Source organism: Halictus rubicundus, chromosome 6, assembly GCF_050948215.1.
Source record: "Halictus rubicundus isolate RS-2024b chromosome 6, iyHalRubi1_principal, whole genome shotgun sequence".
Lineage (NCBI taxonomy): Eukaryota > Metazoa > Arthropoda > Insecta > Hymenoptera > Halictidae > Halictus > Halictus rubicundus.
The window spans coordinates 13,133,848-13,153,997 of record NC_135154.1 but is presented as its reverse complement, the minus strand read 5'-3'; the positions used below and the strand labels follow the sequence as shown (position 1 = coordinate 13,153,997).

The window sequence follows — 20,150 nt, the reverse complement described above, 5'->3', positions numbered from 1 at the left end:
TTCCTACCTAGAATATTTCCTTTCTGTATATATTTTTTCATACTGTACATACGAGAATGGTGCAATTTACTCGTATAGTACCGAAATGTTTAGTAATTTATTAAATACAAACAAATGTAACAATGTAACAAATATTTGGAATAATGATACAGCAATTTTTACTGGCGCCTTACAGTCGCCATTCGAGTGCTGAGGGTTAAATTAACCCTTTGCACTCGGCGCTGTTTTCAATCTAAAACTAAATTTTTCTTCCGTCTTAGAATATTTTCATTTTATTCGTACGCAACTGATCCGATTTCTGCATATAATACTGAAATGTTTAGTGATCTATTAAATACAAATTTCGTAATGTAACAAATATTTTGTAATATTTTTTGTATTTTCTTTAAAACAATGCCACAGCAATTTCTAGTGGCGCTTCAGAGTCACCACTCGCGTGCAAAGGGTTAATAAATTGAATCAATTTCCTAAAAAAAAAAATCGTGAAACCCGGCGATTTTGCCAGGTGTGCAGCACGGTGTTAAGGGGGCCGGCAGGTATTTGGCCTTGACTGTCACGCTATGTTATGCTATGCCTTTTTTTCTAGACATTTTACGTCTTAAATAAGTAAGTAATCAATTAAAAATGCATGCCACCGTGTTTGTACATGTCTTTGCTATGTCTGTATAGAGTCCTTTTCTCGATACGAACTCTTAATCTCGCGAAATTAAGAGAATCTCTCAGCGGCAGCCATCTTGTGACGTCATACTTGCTTCAGAATTCGAATTTTCTGCCGAATATTACAAATTACTCCACGATGAGGTAGAAATTCGCAATTTGGGCTCTATACAGACATAAATTGGACTTTTAGGAAACACAATTGACCACTTCTAAACTGCTCATTGCAATATTGAAGCGATAGTTTGAAAAGGTTTTGACCCATGCATACGTATATGGATTTCAAACCCTGCCGGCCCCCTTAACAGCAGTCCTACCCACGTACAAGACAACAATCAGCCGTTATAATGAGCGCAATAAAGTGTAGAGATCTCGTTTAGAAAAAAGAAAAAAGGGAAACGTCGCGGCTAGGGTGCGTTTCTCGCGTTTCGAACGGGTTACGAACGCGTCGTTCTAATAAAATGGAACGGCCGGAGTTCCCTTACACAATAGATTCCGTCACGCGACTGGCCGTGTCGGCTGCGTGGCCACTATTTTTCATTGTCGCGCACGTACCGCGGATACGTTTTATCTTTTATCGGGACTTCGGTTCCCGCTTCGCTCCGGTACCCGGCCGCTTGGCGGGTAAAATATCCGAGAACGAGTGACCACGCCCGGCATACCAGCACTCGGATCGGCACCGGCTCCATTATTACCGCGGAAACTTTCATTGTCGATCGGCCGGAGCGCCGAGTTTATTACTCCCGATACACTCGGCCGGTATCCGGCTCGGCTCGCTGATAAATTAACAATTCCATCGCGCGACGAACGTGCTAACTGTAAACTCGGAATCCTTGATCACAGCCACCGATACGACAAAGCCGGACGCGTGATATTTCTTTTTTTTTTTCTTTGTTGTCTTACTCTTGTTTTTTTAATGCCACGCAAGAAGTAGTTGCGGATTACTTATTGTTGCCGATCGGGACACCTCCGTTTGTCACCAGCCGGCACTTAAGATCGGTATGATTTTGATACCGACATTGCGCTAATAAAGCTGTACGATGATACCGAAAGATTGGTATCGATATCACAGCATAATAAGACTGGTCGATTACTGTAAATTGCCTTTTCACTCGCAAACGTAGTGTTGTAGTAATGCCCACTAATATTCGTCCATTTAAAGAAGAGGTACTTGAGGTTCTTTCTAGAAGTTAGAACAGTTTACACACGATATGAAATTTTTTCAAAAATTGCAACTGGTCGAAATTGCAGGTAGTTTACATTTCGGTGGAAGTCTCTGGTCAGCAGACATTAACTGCAAACGTACCGAGCTATAAATGTAACAGGTACGTGCTGCCTTATAAAAATGACAAGATTTAATTTATTTAGACTTTGCGCGGTTCTCATTGCAACGCGTGCTCTACTAAAGATATTTATTGAATCATTGCTCGTGGAAGCATCTTAATAATTTCAAAAATTGTCAAATAAAAAATCTAGAACCGGTCATTCGACCGGTGGTGGTACGTTTATGTGTAATACGAATTGTACCGTGGTAATACGAATTTGCACTTGTCGTAAGTGCATAAAGATCCCCAGTGTAATTACATATAAAAATGCGAACAAGCTTGAACAAGTATCTGGAAAATATGCTCGCTAGAATAGCAAGGTTTTAGATTACATTGATACCTGTTTTCGTCAATTATTCCTTCACGCTTGAATTTGCATAATAATTCGCAGTCCACGCATAAATATCAACAGCTCCATAAAGCAAATGTCCCAACTAATTACGATGTTGCCGATCACCGATGTCCTTCGTCGTGTTACGGCCTTCACAGCAACGGTCACTGGTGGTTCCACTTGTAAGACAAGTTTTGGCGCCGCTGACAACATGACTGTTGTCATTGGTCACCATTGCGATAAGGTATCTCGGTCAAATACCCGCAATCGTTGACCTCGACGGTGTCACTAGCAAATCGAATACCGGTCACCTATGACCCCCACGGTGACAGCTTAATCGAACGTGTATAATAAACCTCGGCATAAATCACTGCAGATATTTATGCAAATTCCGACTTTTGTGTAGAGATTTATAGAAGCTGTTTCCCATGAATCACCGTATTTTATAATGATTTCTGTAGACTGTAAATAATTTAAGTAACAAGGTAATAAGTGGTTTTAGTCGTTAAAAACGATGCGAAGCTGCGTAAAAATTTATCTTTGCAATTTTTTATAGATTACATGACAAGACTGCAGATTTGTATGCACATTCTCGCTTTTATAAATTATTTCGTACGACCAAATGAAAAATTATAAGAATATTAGTTTTCGTAAATATACACGATTCTTTATATTTAAACAGTTAAGAGTGCATAAAGCAATTCTTAAGCATCCTTGTTATGCATTATCCCCATAGGGTATCGTAAACATTTTTTTACTATGAGATATCCGCTATACGAGGCTGTACAAAACAGTCCCTCGTTGTAAATTATTTATACGAGCCAGTGCAAACTATTTTGATTGAGCGAACTGGATGAACGGCAAAAAAGATTTTCATACAAACTGCTTTACGCGTATTGGCCATGTCGTAAGCGCCAATCTACTAAAATGATACAGTATCTGTAAGAACTGCTCGATGCCAATAGTAATAACAATAATTCATCTCTACTGGGGCCAGAATCTAGTAAAAACATAATTTGTCGCTACGGAACACAACATTAATCATAGGATTTTAGTTTTTACCTTCGGGATATCCCTACAGCTCTCTACTTTCACCTACTTCAATACCTAATCTCGCTCAATGAACGGTGACTAATAGCTCGCCGATAACGTAACAGATCGAAAGAAAACATACCGTCTGAAAAATGATTACGGAAACATTCTCCCCAACAGACGATGTAAATGCGTAACGATCGCATGATTTTACAATGTAAAAATCGGATAGTAACGTTCCTTCGTACGCTCGAGTACGCAAGATTTCCTTGTCAGCATGTAACGCAGTACTCATATTACAATAAATATTGTACAAGATTGGTTTTCACATTAACTGTATCCACGTCAATTAATTATTCTTGATCGCCGAAATTTCTCAGAGAGGTCGTAAAAACGTGATTGTTAAAAATTCAAGTATTTCAATTTCTCAGGTAGAGAAATACTCGAAGAAGTACAAGTACCTAATTTTATTTTCTCCGCTCATTCATATCATATGAATAAACAGAAATTCAATAAATAAATTGACATATTATGAAGGTTTTTATTTTACTCTTGCCACGAATCTCTTCGACTAAATTATAAAACCATTTCACACATGCATATTATGTGGCCCAGTCTGTCACAATAAGCATTCGGAGGAAGGTTGAAAGCAAAAGTGTCGAAGGGCAGCGAATGCCATAATGGCATTATGATAATGCCGATTCCCCGGTGCGGCGCACAGTGGGCAATTTGGACAAAATCGGATTCAAAATCAAGGAACTTTCGATAGAGATGAGGTAGAGCGATGAAATTTTTTTTAAATTAAAGCTGAAACTTCGTAGAATATGGGAAAAATAGGGAGATTATGGTACGAACGCTTTTTAACCTTGAGAAAATTCGTTCAACTTGCACAATTTCAAGAAAATTGTGGTTTTTCCAATACCTCGCGCGGAAAAATTTTTTTTTAACATGCTATACATCATATCCCATAGATTTTTTCACGCTAATTTCAAATCTGGTCTCAACATTTGTCTACGACCTCAGGATTTTGCAAAAAATAGATTTTTGTGACAAAAACTAATGAAGTCATTTTTTCGTTGAAATGATTGGATGGTAATAATCTCCCTATTTTTCCCATATTCTACAAAGTTTCAGCTTTCATTTCAAAAAAATTTCATCGCTCTACCTCATTTCTATCGAAAGTTCTTTGATTTTGAATCCGATTTCGTCCAAATGTGCCCTGCGTTCCCGAATGCATCGGATCTAGAATCCGTCGATCGCGATAGCGCGATCAACGGCGCGGCGTATCGGTCTCGTGTACACACATGTATCGTCGATCTCGTACCAGGTAAAACAGCTAAGTGCGTCGCAATTGCATAATCGGCATCCGCGAAGCCTGCGGCGATATATCTTCGGTCGTATGCAACATTCATTAATGTCACTGTGTAGTTCTACGCGCGGCCGGGCTCTTTAATTCGTCGGCACGAGAAAGATTTACGCTCGATCGAATTTGGCGATCGAGCCTTCAGCCGCAGAACCGGCATCGCACAATTTTTAACGAAATAAAGGCTGCTTCGTGAACTGGTTCTAATGTTTATATCGACGAAGGAAAATTGGTTAATAGGTTGGTAGGAAAGCGGTTCCGCGTTCTTGACCATGTTAGGATACGTTCTTATTAATTACTAATTAAGAATTGGAAAGCTTACGGCTCGATGGCAAAATATGATGTAACCGATCGATCGATGCAATAACCTTTTCGCTTAATCGAACTCTCTGTTGTTTATAGGTGAAGCAAATTTTTTTCATTGGGCAGGTTTTTTCATTAATACAGCGTTCTTTTTATTTTTTTTTAAATTCTGACACGAAGCTGAAGGAAAAGATTGCTAATAGCTTGTTTATGGAATGAAAAATCGAGTTTCTTGTGCTGTGCAATGCTCCCTGTATAGTTGTTACATCAGTGAACGGTTTCAGTGTGCAAAATAGAGAGTGATGTCTGTTTTACTCGGTTGCGGTTGCAGTTTATGCAGAAATCCTGCAGTTTACTAACGGTGCTGGCAAAACATCTTTAGTATGCAGTCAAGTGTGACTTCAGCGAAATAATTCCAATAGTGTTCGCATTGCTGAAAATCCTGGGGAATGCGTTACAAATGCTTTTTAATAAATATATCTGGTAACGTAAAACTCTGACCCATCGAATGCCTTGACAGTCACAGGAACTTCATTAATCATTTTGACAATGTAACCAAACCTACCAAGCACTAAAAATGACTGGCATAAAAATAACAAGATTAAATTTATTTAGATTGTAGACAGATTTTATCATAATATTGATTGGAAAAATGTGATCACTCGATTACCGTGAAAAGATTCTTATAATTTCAATAATTGTTGAATAAAATATATAAAACCGAAAAAAAGAATAGGGCATTTTGTTTCATGTTTTTGGTATCCTGTTTATTCGAAAAAAAACATCCAATACTTCTTTTCCAAGCTTTAGTAATTGAAACGCTGTTGATCCATAGTCGATGATGATGTTCACTACTGCAACACCTGTTACGTGATAGCAATTAATATTTGATCCTGGTGACGTAATCAAAGGCGGCTTCTCCTGTTTCAGGCCGCAGAGGGTTTTGTCTTCGTGGTGGGCTGTGATCGCGGGAGGATACTCTACGTGTCCGAGTCCGTTCTTCAGACACTCAATTATTCTCAGGTAACCGGTCACACGTTTCCTTCTCAAATGCTCTAATATTATCACTACCCTGGCCATTTCTTTATTTGTTTTTGTATCGAGAGAAATAGTTAAGCCCTATCGAACTTCATTTTTCAAACATTTTTCATTACTTTTCTCTCCGTGCCTTTTTCCTTATATTTAACTTTAGTGATCCTGATTTCTTTATTTTCTGTATACCTACAGCACTGGTTATTACAAAGGAAAGGAGATTGTTAAGGTCTACCCAACTTCATTTCTCAAAAATTTTTCATTTCATTTTTACCTCTCTGTGCATTTTTTCTTATATTCAACTTGACAGTTTCTCGGTAAGTGAATATATTAGACGCTCATTTATTTTGTCTGTCTAGGCAATGAGCTATGCCATGTATGCGCATATTCATAACAGATACGATAGTTAAAATTTGAAACTGAACGTAAAGCAAGTACTCCATTAACCTTCAGCAAAGATTCTAGTCGGGAAAAATATAGGGTTTACACAAATATGCAACGCCTAATTACAAATGTATCTACACTTTAATTAGAAATGTATGAGTACATTCGCGAACTTAATCATTGGCGTAAGTAGAAAAGGAAATAATGAACAGACACGATGTCTACAGTCCCATTCGTTGTCGCTCGAGTTTCGTCAAAACTTGAAATTTTGCAATGTAAGTTTCAAAGTGTGACAATTCATTCTAAAAATTTCGAATTATTTCTTATTAGCGGTTATGATATGAACAATTTGAAGGTAAGTGATTCCTTTGCGTAAAGACAACTCCGTGGTAATTCTTTTTTTTTTCAACCATTGAAATACCAATACATTATAAACTTGGATAAATTTATAAATCTGTTTATACAAAAACATTGTGATCGGTTTCATAACACGTACGAGAAAATAATCGAGTGAAATCTGTTTTTTTTTTGTCGCAGGGTGATCTGTTGGGTCAAAGCTGGTTCGATATCCTGCATCCAAAGGACGTCGCCAAAGTGAAGGAACAATTATCCTCCTCCGATCTCAGCCCACGCGAACGACTGATAGACGCAAAAAGTAAGTATCGATGTTAAACATTTTCGACATTCTTCGCAGCAAATGAAAATTTATTTCTTTGCTCCACGTGTTTTCGATAGAATCAATTCAATACTACAATGATGCGGCAACGATGCGATGAAATGGTATTACGAATGGTACTACGAATGATACTGGAGAACCCTTAAAAATAATTAATTACAATAAAAAAGTAGCAGTAGCAGTATTCATTAAATTACTATTAAAAATGGCTAAAACTTTCAAATTTGGTTTACTTTGCACAACAAATTTCAAGCCAGTTTGATGGACAGTTTACTTTTCAACAAAATTATGGCTTGTGACAACTCGTTGAAACAAATTGTTTCTTTATTCAGTATTTTCTCATAATAATTAGTAAAGGTAGGGTAAGTGAGTTTTTTAATTTATCATAGATAGAATGTAGCACAGTACTTTATATCCGTGCCATGTTGTCGGCAATACTTTTTGCAGTGCAGTAAGGTCAGCGCAGAAACATGTTCTTCTAAACAGAGATACACGACATTTCATTGGCTGTCCGCTCGTTCCAGTCAACCGAACGCTAAAAATTAACCCCATCGCGGTTTACGGCTAGCTTCATCGACTTTCTACCTGAGAATCCATTAATTATGACACCTTTCGACATTCTCCGGGCCGGTTTGCCGCGTCTAGTGATCCCGCGGTGCATTTTATATCTGATAAATGTCAGTGGTATGGCGGCGTTTGCCTGTCGATAAACATCTTCGTACTAGCCCCAAGAGATTAGAAAAATCACGATGGAAACCTGTGATCTGCGACGATCGAGGGAACCACCAAAATGATTGTGAATTTGATACTTTTGAATGTAAGACATGACGTCTCAATAAATACAAATTTTAAATAATAAAATATTAAACAGTAGTCAGTTTCTACTTCGACTGCTAAAGGAAATGTTAAATTTTTCATTCAATTATTGCCGTGATAATTTTAAACATGAACAACAATTCTTCTAGTCTCATTCTACTGACTGTTTTGCGGGGACGTTCAAGATTAAATTTTTTCTCATACGTATTAGAAGATTCGACACGTGTCGATGGAATTGTTAACATTCACAATTGTTAGCAATTGCTTTTTATCTTTCCAGCAATGTTACCAGTGAAAACAGACGTGCCGCAAGGTGTTTCGAGACTCTGTCCAGGTGCGCGGCGGTCATTTTTCTGCAGGATGAAGCGAAAAGTGGAGAGTGCTCGTTGCGGTGATCTGCAGGTGAAAGAAGAAGCGGACACTACCAGCGGGTGTCATCGGCGAAAAAAGCAGCAGAATGTCGGTGAGCGTTGAATCGATTGTTTCTTAATCCTCGGAGTCCTGCGAGTTCTAGACCTATGCCGGAGTCAGTTCTGACCCACGCCGATATTTCACTAGTTTCCTTTCATCGTATTTCGGATGAAGAAGGAGAAGAGGGGATAGCGACCTTCTTATTTCGAAATAAAAAGCGTCGTCTTATATCGAAATAAAATTGTACATATTGACGGTCGATCGAGCTCCTAATTAGTAATAACAATCGAAAAGAAAAATTGTCTTCCTCAGTTACGGGAAGCAGAATAAAAATCTCTGTTAATAATTGTAGCGAGTTAAAAAGAACAGGATTACTCCAGTTGCCGGCAAATTTTCACTGTTTTGTATTTCACTCATTCATTTTTGCTATAAACGCATAAAATCCGCGGTCGAGTCATAATGAATCTCTCGAACGCCCTCGCTTAAAAAATCCCAGAATTATCAGTGTAAAAAGCATCATATATTGGTAGAGAACGCACAAAATCTACAGAAATACAACAATTTTTATTGTAGAAATACTGTGAAAATTTAAAAAAACTCGAGTTACATATAGAAACATCTACGCTGCGAATAGTCTACAGTAATGAATTCCCCGATATATAAAAGAATGTTCTACAATTAAAATCCGTCCTGGCGATTTAGTGAATGGGCACAGAGTTAGAAGGAGAAAGAAGAAGAGATTAAAAACTGAACACAGGTAGGAGGATTCTTTCATCGGTCGCCGAAACGCAGTCCACTTTTCGTGTTTGACGATTCACGCGGCAAAATATTCGCGTTGGGAATTTACAGGAAAAGAGGACATCTCAAAGGAACGGCAAAAAAGAATCAATGGCACACGAATTCTTGTGAAAGAGATTCTGGCGCTCCCTCGCATTTCTTTCATTTGATATACATCTTCCACGCGCCGAATAAACTTATATGTATCTGCGAAACACATTTTTTAAATTTTCGATACAAGCCCGAACCAAAAAGATGTAAAAATCACAATTCAGACTAAACGCAATTTTTCAAAAATTTTCGCCACAGATCATCTGATAATCTAATCCGTCTAGCTTGGCAGAAGAAGTGTAGTCGTTTGGTCCATTTATGAAAAAGTTATTCCGATTTAAAGTGTGTGCTCGTATAATTCAATTGACAGAATAATATACATGCAAGCGTGAAGTAAGTGAGAACACGTTTCGTTCCCAGATTGGAAGTACTGTGTGATCCAGTGCACCGGGTACCTGAAATCATGGGCGCCCGCGAAAATCGATCTCGAGGAAAGCGAAGGCGACGGCGACGGGGACGCGTGCAATTTATCGTGTTTAGTCGCAGTCGGCAGACTGCAGTCCACGATACCTACATCCTTGCCGAAGAAGCCGCGATTGAGGCCCATCAAGTTTGTCTCTCGACACGCGATGGATGGAAAATTTCTTTTCGTCGACCAAAGGTCAGCGTCCACCTCTATCAACCAATTCGAAGATGATTATTTGTAAATTGTTACGCAATCTTCAAGGGCAGTCGGACTTTGATTTTGGTGAAAAATTTTTGCTGAAACAAATATTTGCAGAACATATTCTTTCCTAGACTTAGAGTCAAGTTATCTGAAAATTGTGTTCTACTCGCATAAAATTTTTTTCTCAGGAACTCATCTTGAAAAACTATTGTTTTTTATTTGACTCCTTACTTTCTCCTGAATATTTTAGCACGGGGGGTTTTCGAAAACTTTCTTAAAAAATTATTTCGCAGTAAGTGCAACGTTTTTTAATTGTTTTAACACCAAACTTCGAGAATTTGTCAAGAATATTTTTTCAGAGAAACAAAAGGAATCAAACAAACAAAAATTTTTGAAGATATCGCTCATGGTTCCTGAGAAAGGGAACACATTGAATTATCTTATGTAGATTACGTCAATTTCATGGAATTTTTGAAGTATCTGGTTTGTCAGTCAGAGTGTGAACGTTTGTTTTAACATTATAAATGAAGAGATGGAAGAGTGTTATAGCAGTAGGATTTTGCTCGTTCTTAAAAAACTAATTTATTAACATCATGACGACGACCGAGATACAACGATCACTTCATCGATTTACATCGCTTTACACAGTTCTTCGCGCTTCATGGTCGCCTGCTCTAGACGTGTTACGATGAACATAATATTCCTAGTCTCGCGATGATTAATGTCTTCAGGTATTTGTTTCGTTCCGTCGTTTCATCTAATTTGATATAGATCTCATATTTCATCTTTTAAATACCGATTACAATCTTGAATAAAAGCTGAAATATCTTATAGCGTGTTAACATCTGAAACGCAGACATCGTAATTGTGTTTAACACCCGCTCGGTCTATGTTAATTATTTAATACGACAATATAATAACTGGATACTGCTGTTTAATAATATATATATATTTCCAGGGCAACGTTGGTGTTGGGTTTCCTTCCGCAAGAATTACTGGGCACAAGCATGTACGAATATTATCACCACGATGATATTCCCCATCTCGCTGAATCTCATAAAGCTGCCCTTCAGGCCTCGGAGTGCGTCACCACGCAAGTGAGTATCGCTTTACCGTTCTCCTAAGGGTATTCAACTATAGCAGGCCTCTCCCTACTCCTGGTTCCTCCCCACTGACCTTCTCTGGAGTGTAGATCAGCCCTGGGCAACTGGTGGCTCGCGAGCCACAGACGCAGTGTCGCCAAATGAGGGGAGGAAACACGAATTAAACGAAAAGAGTTACCCTCTCTCTGCCAGCACCGAAATATGCACGACAGAAATGGAACGCGTCGGACATTTGGGGAATAGCGCGGCAGAAGGGGAAATTAGAGTGGGGGAACAAGTCTTCATCTGGCGACACTGCTTCTAGGCGAACAGAGAAGTTACATTGACAGTTTTCGAGAGAACGCAGTACAGAGAGGATAGTGTCAGAAATTTTTCTTTCGCGATAAACTCGCTTGAAATTTGTAGTATCTCTGCATCATGCATAAAAATTGCAAAAATGCTAATATACGATAAGTCTGGTATCGGACCCCAAATACTAAAAAACATCTTATTATATATTTGAATGTCTGCTGATAAATATCTGAAGTAAAAACATACATAGATATCTGTTATCTATTGTGTAAATTAAACAATTGTTTGTTAAAATTTATATTATTGATATTATTATAGAAACAAGTCGAAAGTCGATGGATGACTTGAAATTAGTGTTGAAGCGACAATATATTCTGTAAATACACAAACACACACAATGTACTGATACTAATGTTAATGATGTTATTTGAATTTTCTATGTCTTATGAATTGCAAAGATGCATTTAGTAAAACTGAATAGTCAATGTTGCAACGTCTAATTGTAAGAAAAATATGAAGCATGTAAATTCTCGATGCATTTGCACAAAAATAATAATTAATGGGCAAAAGACGTTTATGAAAATGTATGGCTTTAGAAAATTCACTACCAAGAATGGCATCACAAAAATTTGTTTCGTCTATTGATAATTTTGTTGAGAATTTCCTGAGAACTGCAAGGAAATATGCTTCTACTTGCAATGTGCAAGTGTTATGAATTAAACTTTACAATTTCGGAAATGAAAAAAAGATATTCGTATCGTTATCCATACTCATTGAATTTCATAAATAAAAGAACTATGTTGGCATTGTTATCTATTCTTATTGAAACACACATATCTCATTTTGAAACAACTAATAAACCCACTAATACAAAATATTAAATTTTACCTAATATTAACTGTACTATTAAAGGCTACCAATTCATTTCACTGCGTTCAAGAAAGATTCAATAATTAAATTATTGCAATATTTTATATTGAAAGATTTCTGAAAAGTTGATCTATAAGGCTAATTTGATAAGTTTGTCGCATTATTAACATACATAAATAAAAAAAGAGTATAAAACCAGGATCGTGTGTATTATACATTTAACAACGTAGTTAACCGGGATTGGATTAAAATATTTTCAATAGATATTTACTAACTTAGGAATTTAGGAAGAAAGTTGCAAATATAACTAGCTATCAATTTCTTTGTTCAGATATACAAGTTCAGGACCAAGGGTGCGAGCTTCGTAAGGCTACAGTCCGAGTGGAAGTCCTTCCGAAATCCGTGGACCAAAGACATCGAGTATCTTATAGCTAAGAATTCAGTTGCTTCGTAAGTACATACATATGAACACTTTTTCTAGTGAACTAAACACAATTAATCCATGGCAAATTATTATACACAGCTGTGACTCTCGATCAGCCACAAATAGCGGAGCCAGGTCCGAGGACTCCAGCGTTCAGGGGAATTATGACTATTTCACGCAAAGTAAGCATAAACTGAATTCAAATGTTATGATACTCCTTTTAACCGTTACTTATTGAAATTAAATTCGACCTTCTATTGCCTCCTCTATAAAAGTTGTTAAAAGTTTCGTTCTCTTAAGGTAATGGCGGACTAGAAAGATTGATCTCAAGTCACATAGAGGTAAGTAAAATCGGACGACAAATAGCTGAAGAGGTTTTGGATCTTCAAAGGCGTGGCGAGGACTCCTCTTCTGGCAGTAGTCCTGGACCAGGACCGGAACCATCTTTATTGAACACCGAGGTAGTTCCATCTATACTAATTATCCTCCCCATTGAACATCTTATGTCCACCTCAAAGATCTAGTTCTGCCTTTTACTTGCATGGTGACCAGATACTAATTTTCATGAAGCTTTCACCAAAAAACTTGTAATGTTAAACAATAGTCGCAGTTTCTTCAGAATTTCTAGCAAAAACGTGTAAAATATTTCATAGTGGGCACAAAGTATCTTCCCTAGGCCCTGCTAGTGTAATAGCTCAAACTCTTAATATTTTGTCCGTCCTACAACAATAAATTCTTCTTCTAAGTCACAGATAACAACAACGGCATCGCCTGAGAGACTCCAGGATGTGGCGCAAGTAACTAGGGGCAGCAGTAACAGCAGCAGCAATCCAACACCAACGTACAACCACATAGCAAACAACTTGCAGCTGAACAGCATCGCGAACGACCAAGGTCATAGCTATTACTGTCTCTAAGGAGTCGTTTCTTGGTGTGTAGTGCGATCGCCGGATTTATGAAAAGAAAAAAAAAACGATTAGGTCGCTCGGAGAAAATTTTAGATTCTCCTAAACCCGACGCACTTCTTTTTCTCTTTGAGCTAACAAAGGCGAAAGAAAATTATGTTCGAACATATGGAAAACCACTTAAGTTTCTTTCCACGTTTCGCTATACATATTACCCCTGGCAAAAAGTACTTGAAAGAATACGCTGAGCGCCTGTCAGAAAAATTATAAATAAAATGTTGATATACAAATCAATATCTTTGTTTATTTACGAAATACAAAATAAGTGAGTTGAACACTGATTTGAGAAAGTGTTCAATTAGTCGTAAGCGTTGAATCAGTTTTTCGACATTCCCCATTTTCACTTCCTATGCTTAAAATATTCGAATGTTTTGTCGTTTACACGATTCGATTTCACATTGTAGAACAATATATTGACTGATCTTCGGCACGACTAAATTTTCCACATATATCATACTAGTTTCCACGTTCATTCGAATAATTTTAGTTGAACGCTTTCTACCATGGGTAATACAATATTATTTGTTTCTCGCACAACATAGATAGTAAACCTTTCGAACCTAGACTGATCATCCGAAGGATTAAACAACTAGTAATCAAGTCCACATACGATCCTGGTTTGTTAGAGCACTGTCGTTTAAAGAAGTCTTGATATAGACCTCAGACAAGGTGTGACACATTCTGGAGTTAGTCACTCATTTTAACAAAGATGTTAAGCTAAACTAAATTTGGTATCGAATTTTAAAAAGCCATATCTTGTCCAGGTGTTACAGACTATATTTATTGACAAAGCAGAGTAAATAGTTTCATGAACCAACCGTCCCCATAACTGACTCACGTGATCTCTCTTCTTATGACTAACTTCTCCTTTCCCAGGTCAACGTTTCCTTTCTCCCATGTCTCGAATCCATCTACTTTGCTCTGTCAGGCTAAATTACATCGATACATTAACGAATGTAGCGCATAACGTAACATCTCCCCTCCTTGCAGGAGCCTCACCGGACGAAGACATGATGGACATGATCGGTGGTACGACCATAAACGAATCACCGAACCCAGTCCCTTCGGATGGCAACGACGAGGCAGCGATGGCAGTGATAATGAGCCTCCTTGAAGCTGACGCTGGCTTGGGTGGTCCCGTGGACTTTTCTGGCTTGCCCTGGCCACTACCATAGTACATTCCCATTCCGGGCGTGAACAGTGAACTCTCCTGTGCCTGAAGTGAAGCCCCTCGCATCGACTCTTCTAGAAACTAACCCCACGTGTATATATAACATCGGGTGAGGACCAAGCTAGGTGTGAACATTTATTGTAATGCTCACGCTTCCCGGAAACTGGTGCGACCAGATGATTTCCTTTGACTTTGGTTCTTAGAGTGTGCTTGGTGCTGTAACGGTGCTGTTTCCAAGTTGTGTTTGTAGTGAAGTGTTTTGTTCCAGGAACGAATCGTTCCTGCGATGACGAAGAGACACTGTCACTAGAACCACCAAGCAACCAAAATGTCCAATCTGTAGTTTTTCAAGCTGTACGTATCAAATTTTTCTAGGTAAAATTCAAGGCCCTAAAAGAAAACTTTGTATTGTTTCTGATACAACGTATCTTCGGATGAATAAAAGAGATATTTGTTCTGGATTCCAGCTTTGTTGATGTATGAACTGAAGAAATCGTTGATATCTGAACTGTTGTGGGACGAGGAATTTGTAATTGGTCATTTTGATTTGTCTGGTAGTTCCAGTGTTAGGCGTGTGCAGGCAGTTGGCGAATGATTGGTCTTTGACTCTGAATGAGAAAAGGAAGCTAACCCTGGTAAAAACCCAGTAAGCAATTTGCTATAAATTTTCCACCAAAATTTGTCTACAAATTCGATCCATCTGTTTCCGCGTTAGACTCGGTATTTGAGTGCAAAGTTTGCAGGCAGAATTCCATGCCAAATCAAGACCAAATCGAGGCCAAACCTTGGCTTCGTTATAGAGGGCAGGTCGGTCGCACTAAGAGCGAACCTAAACTTGTTCCAAGAGTAAACCTTGCTCTAGGAGGAAAAATGGAATTAAATTGTTGGAAATAGATGAAACTTAAAATTATATAATTTAGAAGTTTACACTGAAATTCCTTTCCATCTGTTTCCGCATTTGACTCGGAATTTGACAAGTTTTGGTGCCGAATTCATAGAAAATAGGCACCAAATTCTGCTCCAAGCAGGGTTTGGTATCAAATGGATAAGCCTTTTGCTCGCAAAGTGTGATACAAACATTGCACAAAATTTGCTCGATACAGATTTGGCTAACTGGGAAGTATTTGATCGAACAAAGAAGACATCAGTATTAATTGTTTACACATTAAATAGAAGAAGGTAACGATCTGATGTGGATTCGAATGAAACATTTTTTAATAGCTTACAGCAGTTCTTATAGAATTTTCTACAATTTTTATATTTGTGTTATATTAAATTGATAGGATTGAATAAGGTACAAAATAGTCATTATTGTAATAATATTTTCTTCTGGTACAATCGATTTTTCTACTGTATTCCTTTAATAAACAATATTTTTCCCTTTTAATGTTATTTTCTACATTGTATAGTATGGTAAGTAGTTTCCGCAAGGATCGTGTCAAAACAATTGATTGCATACTATTTACCAGGGCTAGTAACTTTCGAATATCGTGTACAAAGTTATTATAAGGTTTTCTTGGCGATCTGTTACGAAAGGTTTGCTTCCTTAAACATACATATTTCTAGTTTAATTCTAGATAATTTTATTAAGTAGTTAAAACGTTTCTTCAGAGGTGTCAATTTCAATGTTTCGCTCAAGACCTTTGTGTGATTACAGGTCTCCTACCTCAATTTGTGTTTCATCATCACCCATCAATCTTAATTTTATGTTCGATAAGAACGATATGCAGGGTGGTTTAATTAACATTTACCTTGTACAAGTACATCGATAAACGGTAACGTTGCAAACAAGTTCTTGTAAAAAAGCATACTATGTCTCTTCGGACCAATATTTTCTTAATTGTGATATTTACATTAAAAAAAGTAATCAGCAATTAATAAATACTTTAGCAGTGTATCTTGAATCTGGAAAGGATCATATTGGCTTTACAAGTGTTAAATGTTGTAATGCTAAAGCAGAGTCTGCAATAATACTGATTCCTTCGCAGAATGATTCTCCATTAACGTCATTGAACTTAATAGTTTTTTTAACATTTACAAACTCAACCATCCTGTATGTATATGAAGAATTATATGGATATTTGTATGTACAGGATGATTAAAAAAGAATAGCACATTCTGAGAAATTTATTACCAATTTAATACTTATTTATCAGGACATTGAAAACCAATTCCGTTTTAATAATATGCATTACTTATTCGTTTCCATGTTAAAGTAAAAAAGGATAAAAAAGGATTCTACCCTGTACATATAGTTGGTCTCCAAAGTATCTGGATGCTTGTATTCAAAGGAATATGTATTATATGCGACATAATATATAGTATTTATTCCTTTGCCATTTAAGAAGTATTATATTGTTGAACACTGACATTTTCTCTGTATTAGAATTAAATTTTTCAAACATATTACACAAAAATATATATGAGAACTCAACTCATCCCGACCCGTCTCGACCATAAGGTTCTCGCACACCTCTAATGATTTTTTAATCAACATAATTCGTAGTAGTACTTCCATTGAAATCTGAATGAATTATATTTCAATTAGAATCTTCTTGCGAAAACTCAAAGTTACAACATGCAGTTGATTGAACAACAATATACAATATGTAGATTACAAGCATTAGATTACAACACTTTCACGAGCAACTCCATGTATAATCGTTGTACATCGACAGTTTCCTGAAGCGAAGATCTAAGCTAACATTGTATATATGTATTCTAAACATAATTTACATAGTTCTAAATGTATATGTGTTGTACTGCAATGTACAGGTAGATGATAGACCGGCCAACACACTTCCGCGCTCATTGGTGACAGATTATGTGTAAATATGTATTTGATAGAATGCGTGATACAACGCCGAGCGTACCTAATTATATTATAAGGATTGACAGCAAGAATGCCATACGTTATTTTAAGAAGCTAAGATGATCTTATCGTCGACCTTAGCGAGTAGAGCACAACTGATGCCATCTGCGTACTGTGATGGATTGTTAAGTGACAGAATGCTATGTTAACAGGATATCTTGTGATAAAGCAGGTCACAAAACAATGTCGAGATTTATAGGACACTTAGGAAAACAACAACAGAACACTACTATAATTTATACCCCCGACTGTATATGTATAAAGGAAGTTTCTTTTCGGGGGACATCGAACAGTGCCATTATTAATCTGTAGGCAAGATGAGATTACTTTTCAAAATGAAATTCAGCATTTAGAAGATGTATAGAAAAATGGGTGACTTCTTTGAAATATACGATCTAGAAAGTTCTTTGGAAACTGAATTATTAAAAGAACACAGAATTAAGGATTAGATTTGTTCCTACAATTATTTAAAAGTCCCACTGTATTTACGTAGTTGGACGAAGACACAAGTTACCATATTCATTTTGTGACTTGTTGTACCCTATTGCAGCTGTAACTTCTACTTTTTGCATTGCCTATAAAATTTATTAAAAACATTAATGGTGAAAATGTCCTATATAACTTAACATTGTGATTTGTCCACCGTGTTTATTTATAGATGCTATTAAGCAGCCTGTGGAAAGAATGTATTAAACAGGAAACTTTTTAAAATTCCATTAAAAAAATTAAAATCGTATTGTATTTTACACATTCTCGTATGCAACGAATGCATAATCAGCCTTGCAAAACTGGTTATTTAATTAGGCAATGGTTCTAAGGGTGATAAATCTTTAGTTTTGGATGCTGTTATTTCTGAAAGAAATGTTATGTTAACATAGTGCTTAAAATTTTAAGCAAACAACAACGCAGATTTGTATGCAGGCTGTATAAGCATTCCAATGGAACCATTCGTCCCACTATTTCTTTACTAATTTCATTTGTAAAATAGCATTCATTTGAAACAAATTGATGGAGCCACTTCATTATACAACTTAATCAATTGGAAAAGTAATGTTATATATACAAGTAATGTACATAAAGAGTGTATATGTAAATAAATATATATTATCACAACACAAATGGCACTTTAGAGAAAACGTTGTTATATAAGAAAGTGTGTATACACTAATGATTGAAAAAAAAACTCTTGATAGTCATAATTGTTTTTTATATACAATTTTTCATTGTATGTCATTCGAAATAAACAAATGATTGCTATTATACAAATATGTTGATGTAAATGAACTATAAATGTTAAATTTTACCATTTTTAATGTTAACTAGTGATAAAGCACATTGAAAGCTGCTTTGAAACTACGTTAGAACATCATCGAGGTTCGAAGAAAGTGTTCCATTTACATCAAACTTAATCATTTACTACCAAAAATATAATCTTATAAAAATGTTGACAGAAGTCAGGACAGCAACAAGATAAAGTTCATTAATTTGCAGTGTAGACATTACAGTGGTTGTTCTCTAATGTGCTGGCCGAACTATGTAAATACAAAAAATTGCTGCAAATAGTTTTCTTGTAAGTAATTTGCTAACATCTTCTACAACCTTGTAAAAGGAAGAAAATTTGGAATATATGTATAGACAACTGGAAAGTATTACGTACACTTTATGTTGTAAGAAATTGAATATGAATTCGTTGTACGTATGTGAAATATATCAAGCATATCATGCTGCACTACCTTGTATGTATATACAGTATTCTCTCCATAACTGTCGTAAAGATCACTCCCGTATATGATGGTAACAGTTTCAATGATGAAAAACCAAAAATAAGGAACTTTTATTTTTGAATTTAAAAGGCTGAGCTCGCATGAATCCTTTAACGTTTGCCAAACGCCCGAACCTCAGTCCCTCTTTCATTTTCGTTGTGTAGTACCTCTTCTATAACTGTAGCTCGGCAGACCCGTATATTCAACAGTTACGGAGAGAATTTTTGCTTCTTTAAAGCAAGAAATATGTTTACTTTACTGTCACTTAGACTTTTACCATGGCCCATTATGAAAATATCAATTTAAAAAAAGCAGTGATCACTAGCTGAACGCGTTAGTTGCCTGAAATGTCGTGAGATACTCGTAAATGTACTTTATGTGTGCTATCATTTTGTGTGTTTAAATTTCTACCAAGAGAACTCATTGATTACTACCATAATCAATATAACATGAGAAATTAAAAATAGCACGCGTGTGCTCTTTTTGTTCGGGAGTGTAAATGGTATTAACATTCTTAAGTACAAAATCATATATATAAGTGTTTTGTAAGGTAGTATGTTCTTGGAAATTGAAGTTGAATTTCTCCAGAATTTTTCAATTATCTGTACAGTAAAATTGTCATGGAAATCTAAACTTACAGGACATGCAATAATTGTGATGTAAAGTGGTAAATTTATATGTACTAATAAACATGTTTTTACATTTCTCAACTTCAACTGTTACTGGTCCCATATTTATATTTAGAAACCTTGACACGAAAGGTTTCATACATACAAGACATAAGAATTAAGTACCTGTAATGCACAGAAGCAAACTATGTAGTCAATTATGTTTGCAGACGGTAAACTCGAGGTGAAGGGTGAATA

General features: G+C 36.5%; 1 protein-coding gene across 6 annotated transcripts in view; it reads left to right on the top strand.

Annotated features, from left to right (window-relative positions):
- Cyc (basic helix-loop-helix ARNT-like protein cyc) overlaps window positions 1-18,787 on the top strand; it is a 38,483-nt gene extending 19,696 nt beyond the window's left edge. For 2 of the 6 annotated variants that reach the window (XM_076790031.1, XM_076790034.1), the window contains 11 exons: window positions 5,942-6,034; window positions 6,965-7,082; window positions 8,200-8,382; window positions 9,579-9,819; window positions 10,784-10,922; window positions 12,421-12,539; window positions 12,613-12,695; window positions 12,814-12,974; window positions 13,260-13,407; window positions 14,021-14,095; window positions 14,469-18,787. In XM_076790031.1, the coding sequence (XP_076646146.1) occupies window positions 5,942-6,034; window positions 6,965-7,082; window positions 8,200-8,382; window positions 9,579-9,819; window positions 10,784-10,922; window positions 12,421-12,539; window positions 12,613-12,695; window positions 12,814-12,974; window positions 13,260-13,407; window positions 14,021-14,095; window positions 14,469-14,653 (1,545 nt within the window). In that variant the 3' untranslated portion in view covers window positions 14,654-18,787. Of the gene's footprint in view, window positions 1-5,941; window positions 6,035-6,964; window positions 7,083-8,199; window positions 8,383-9,578; window positions 9,820-10,783; window positions 10,923-12,420; window positions 12,540-12,612; window positions 12,696-12,813; window positions 12,975-13,259; window positions 13,445-14,020; window positions 14,096-14,468 lie in introns of all 6 variants that reach the window. The other 4 variants (XM_076790033.1, XM_076790035.1, XM_076790032.1 and 1 more) reach the window with 3 other exon arrangements.
- Window positions 18,788-20,150: the final 1,363 nt, after the last annotated feature.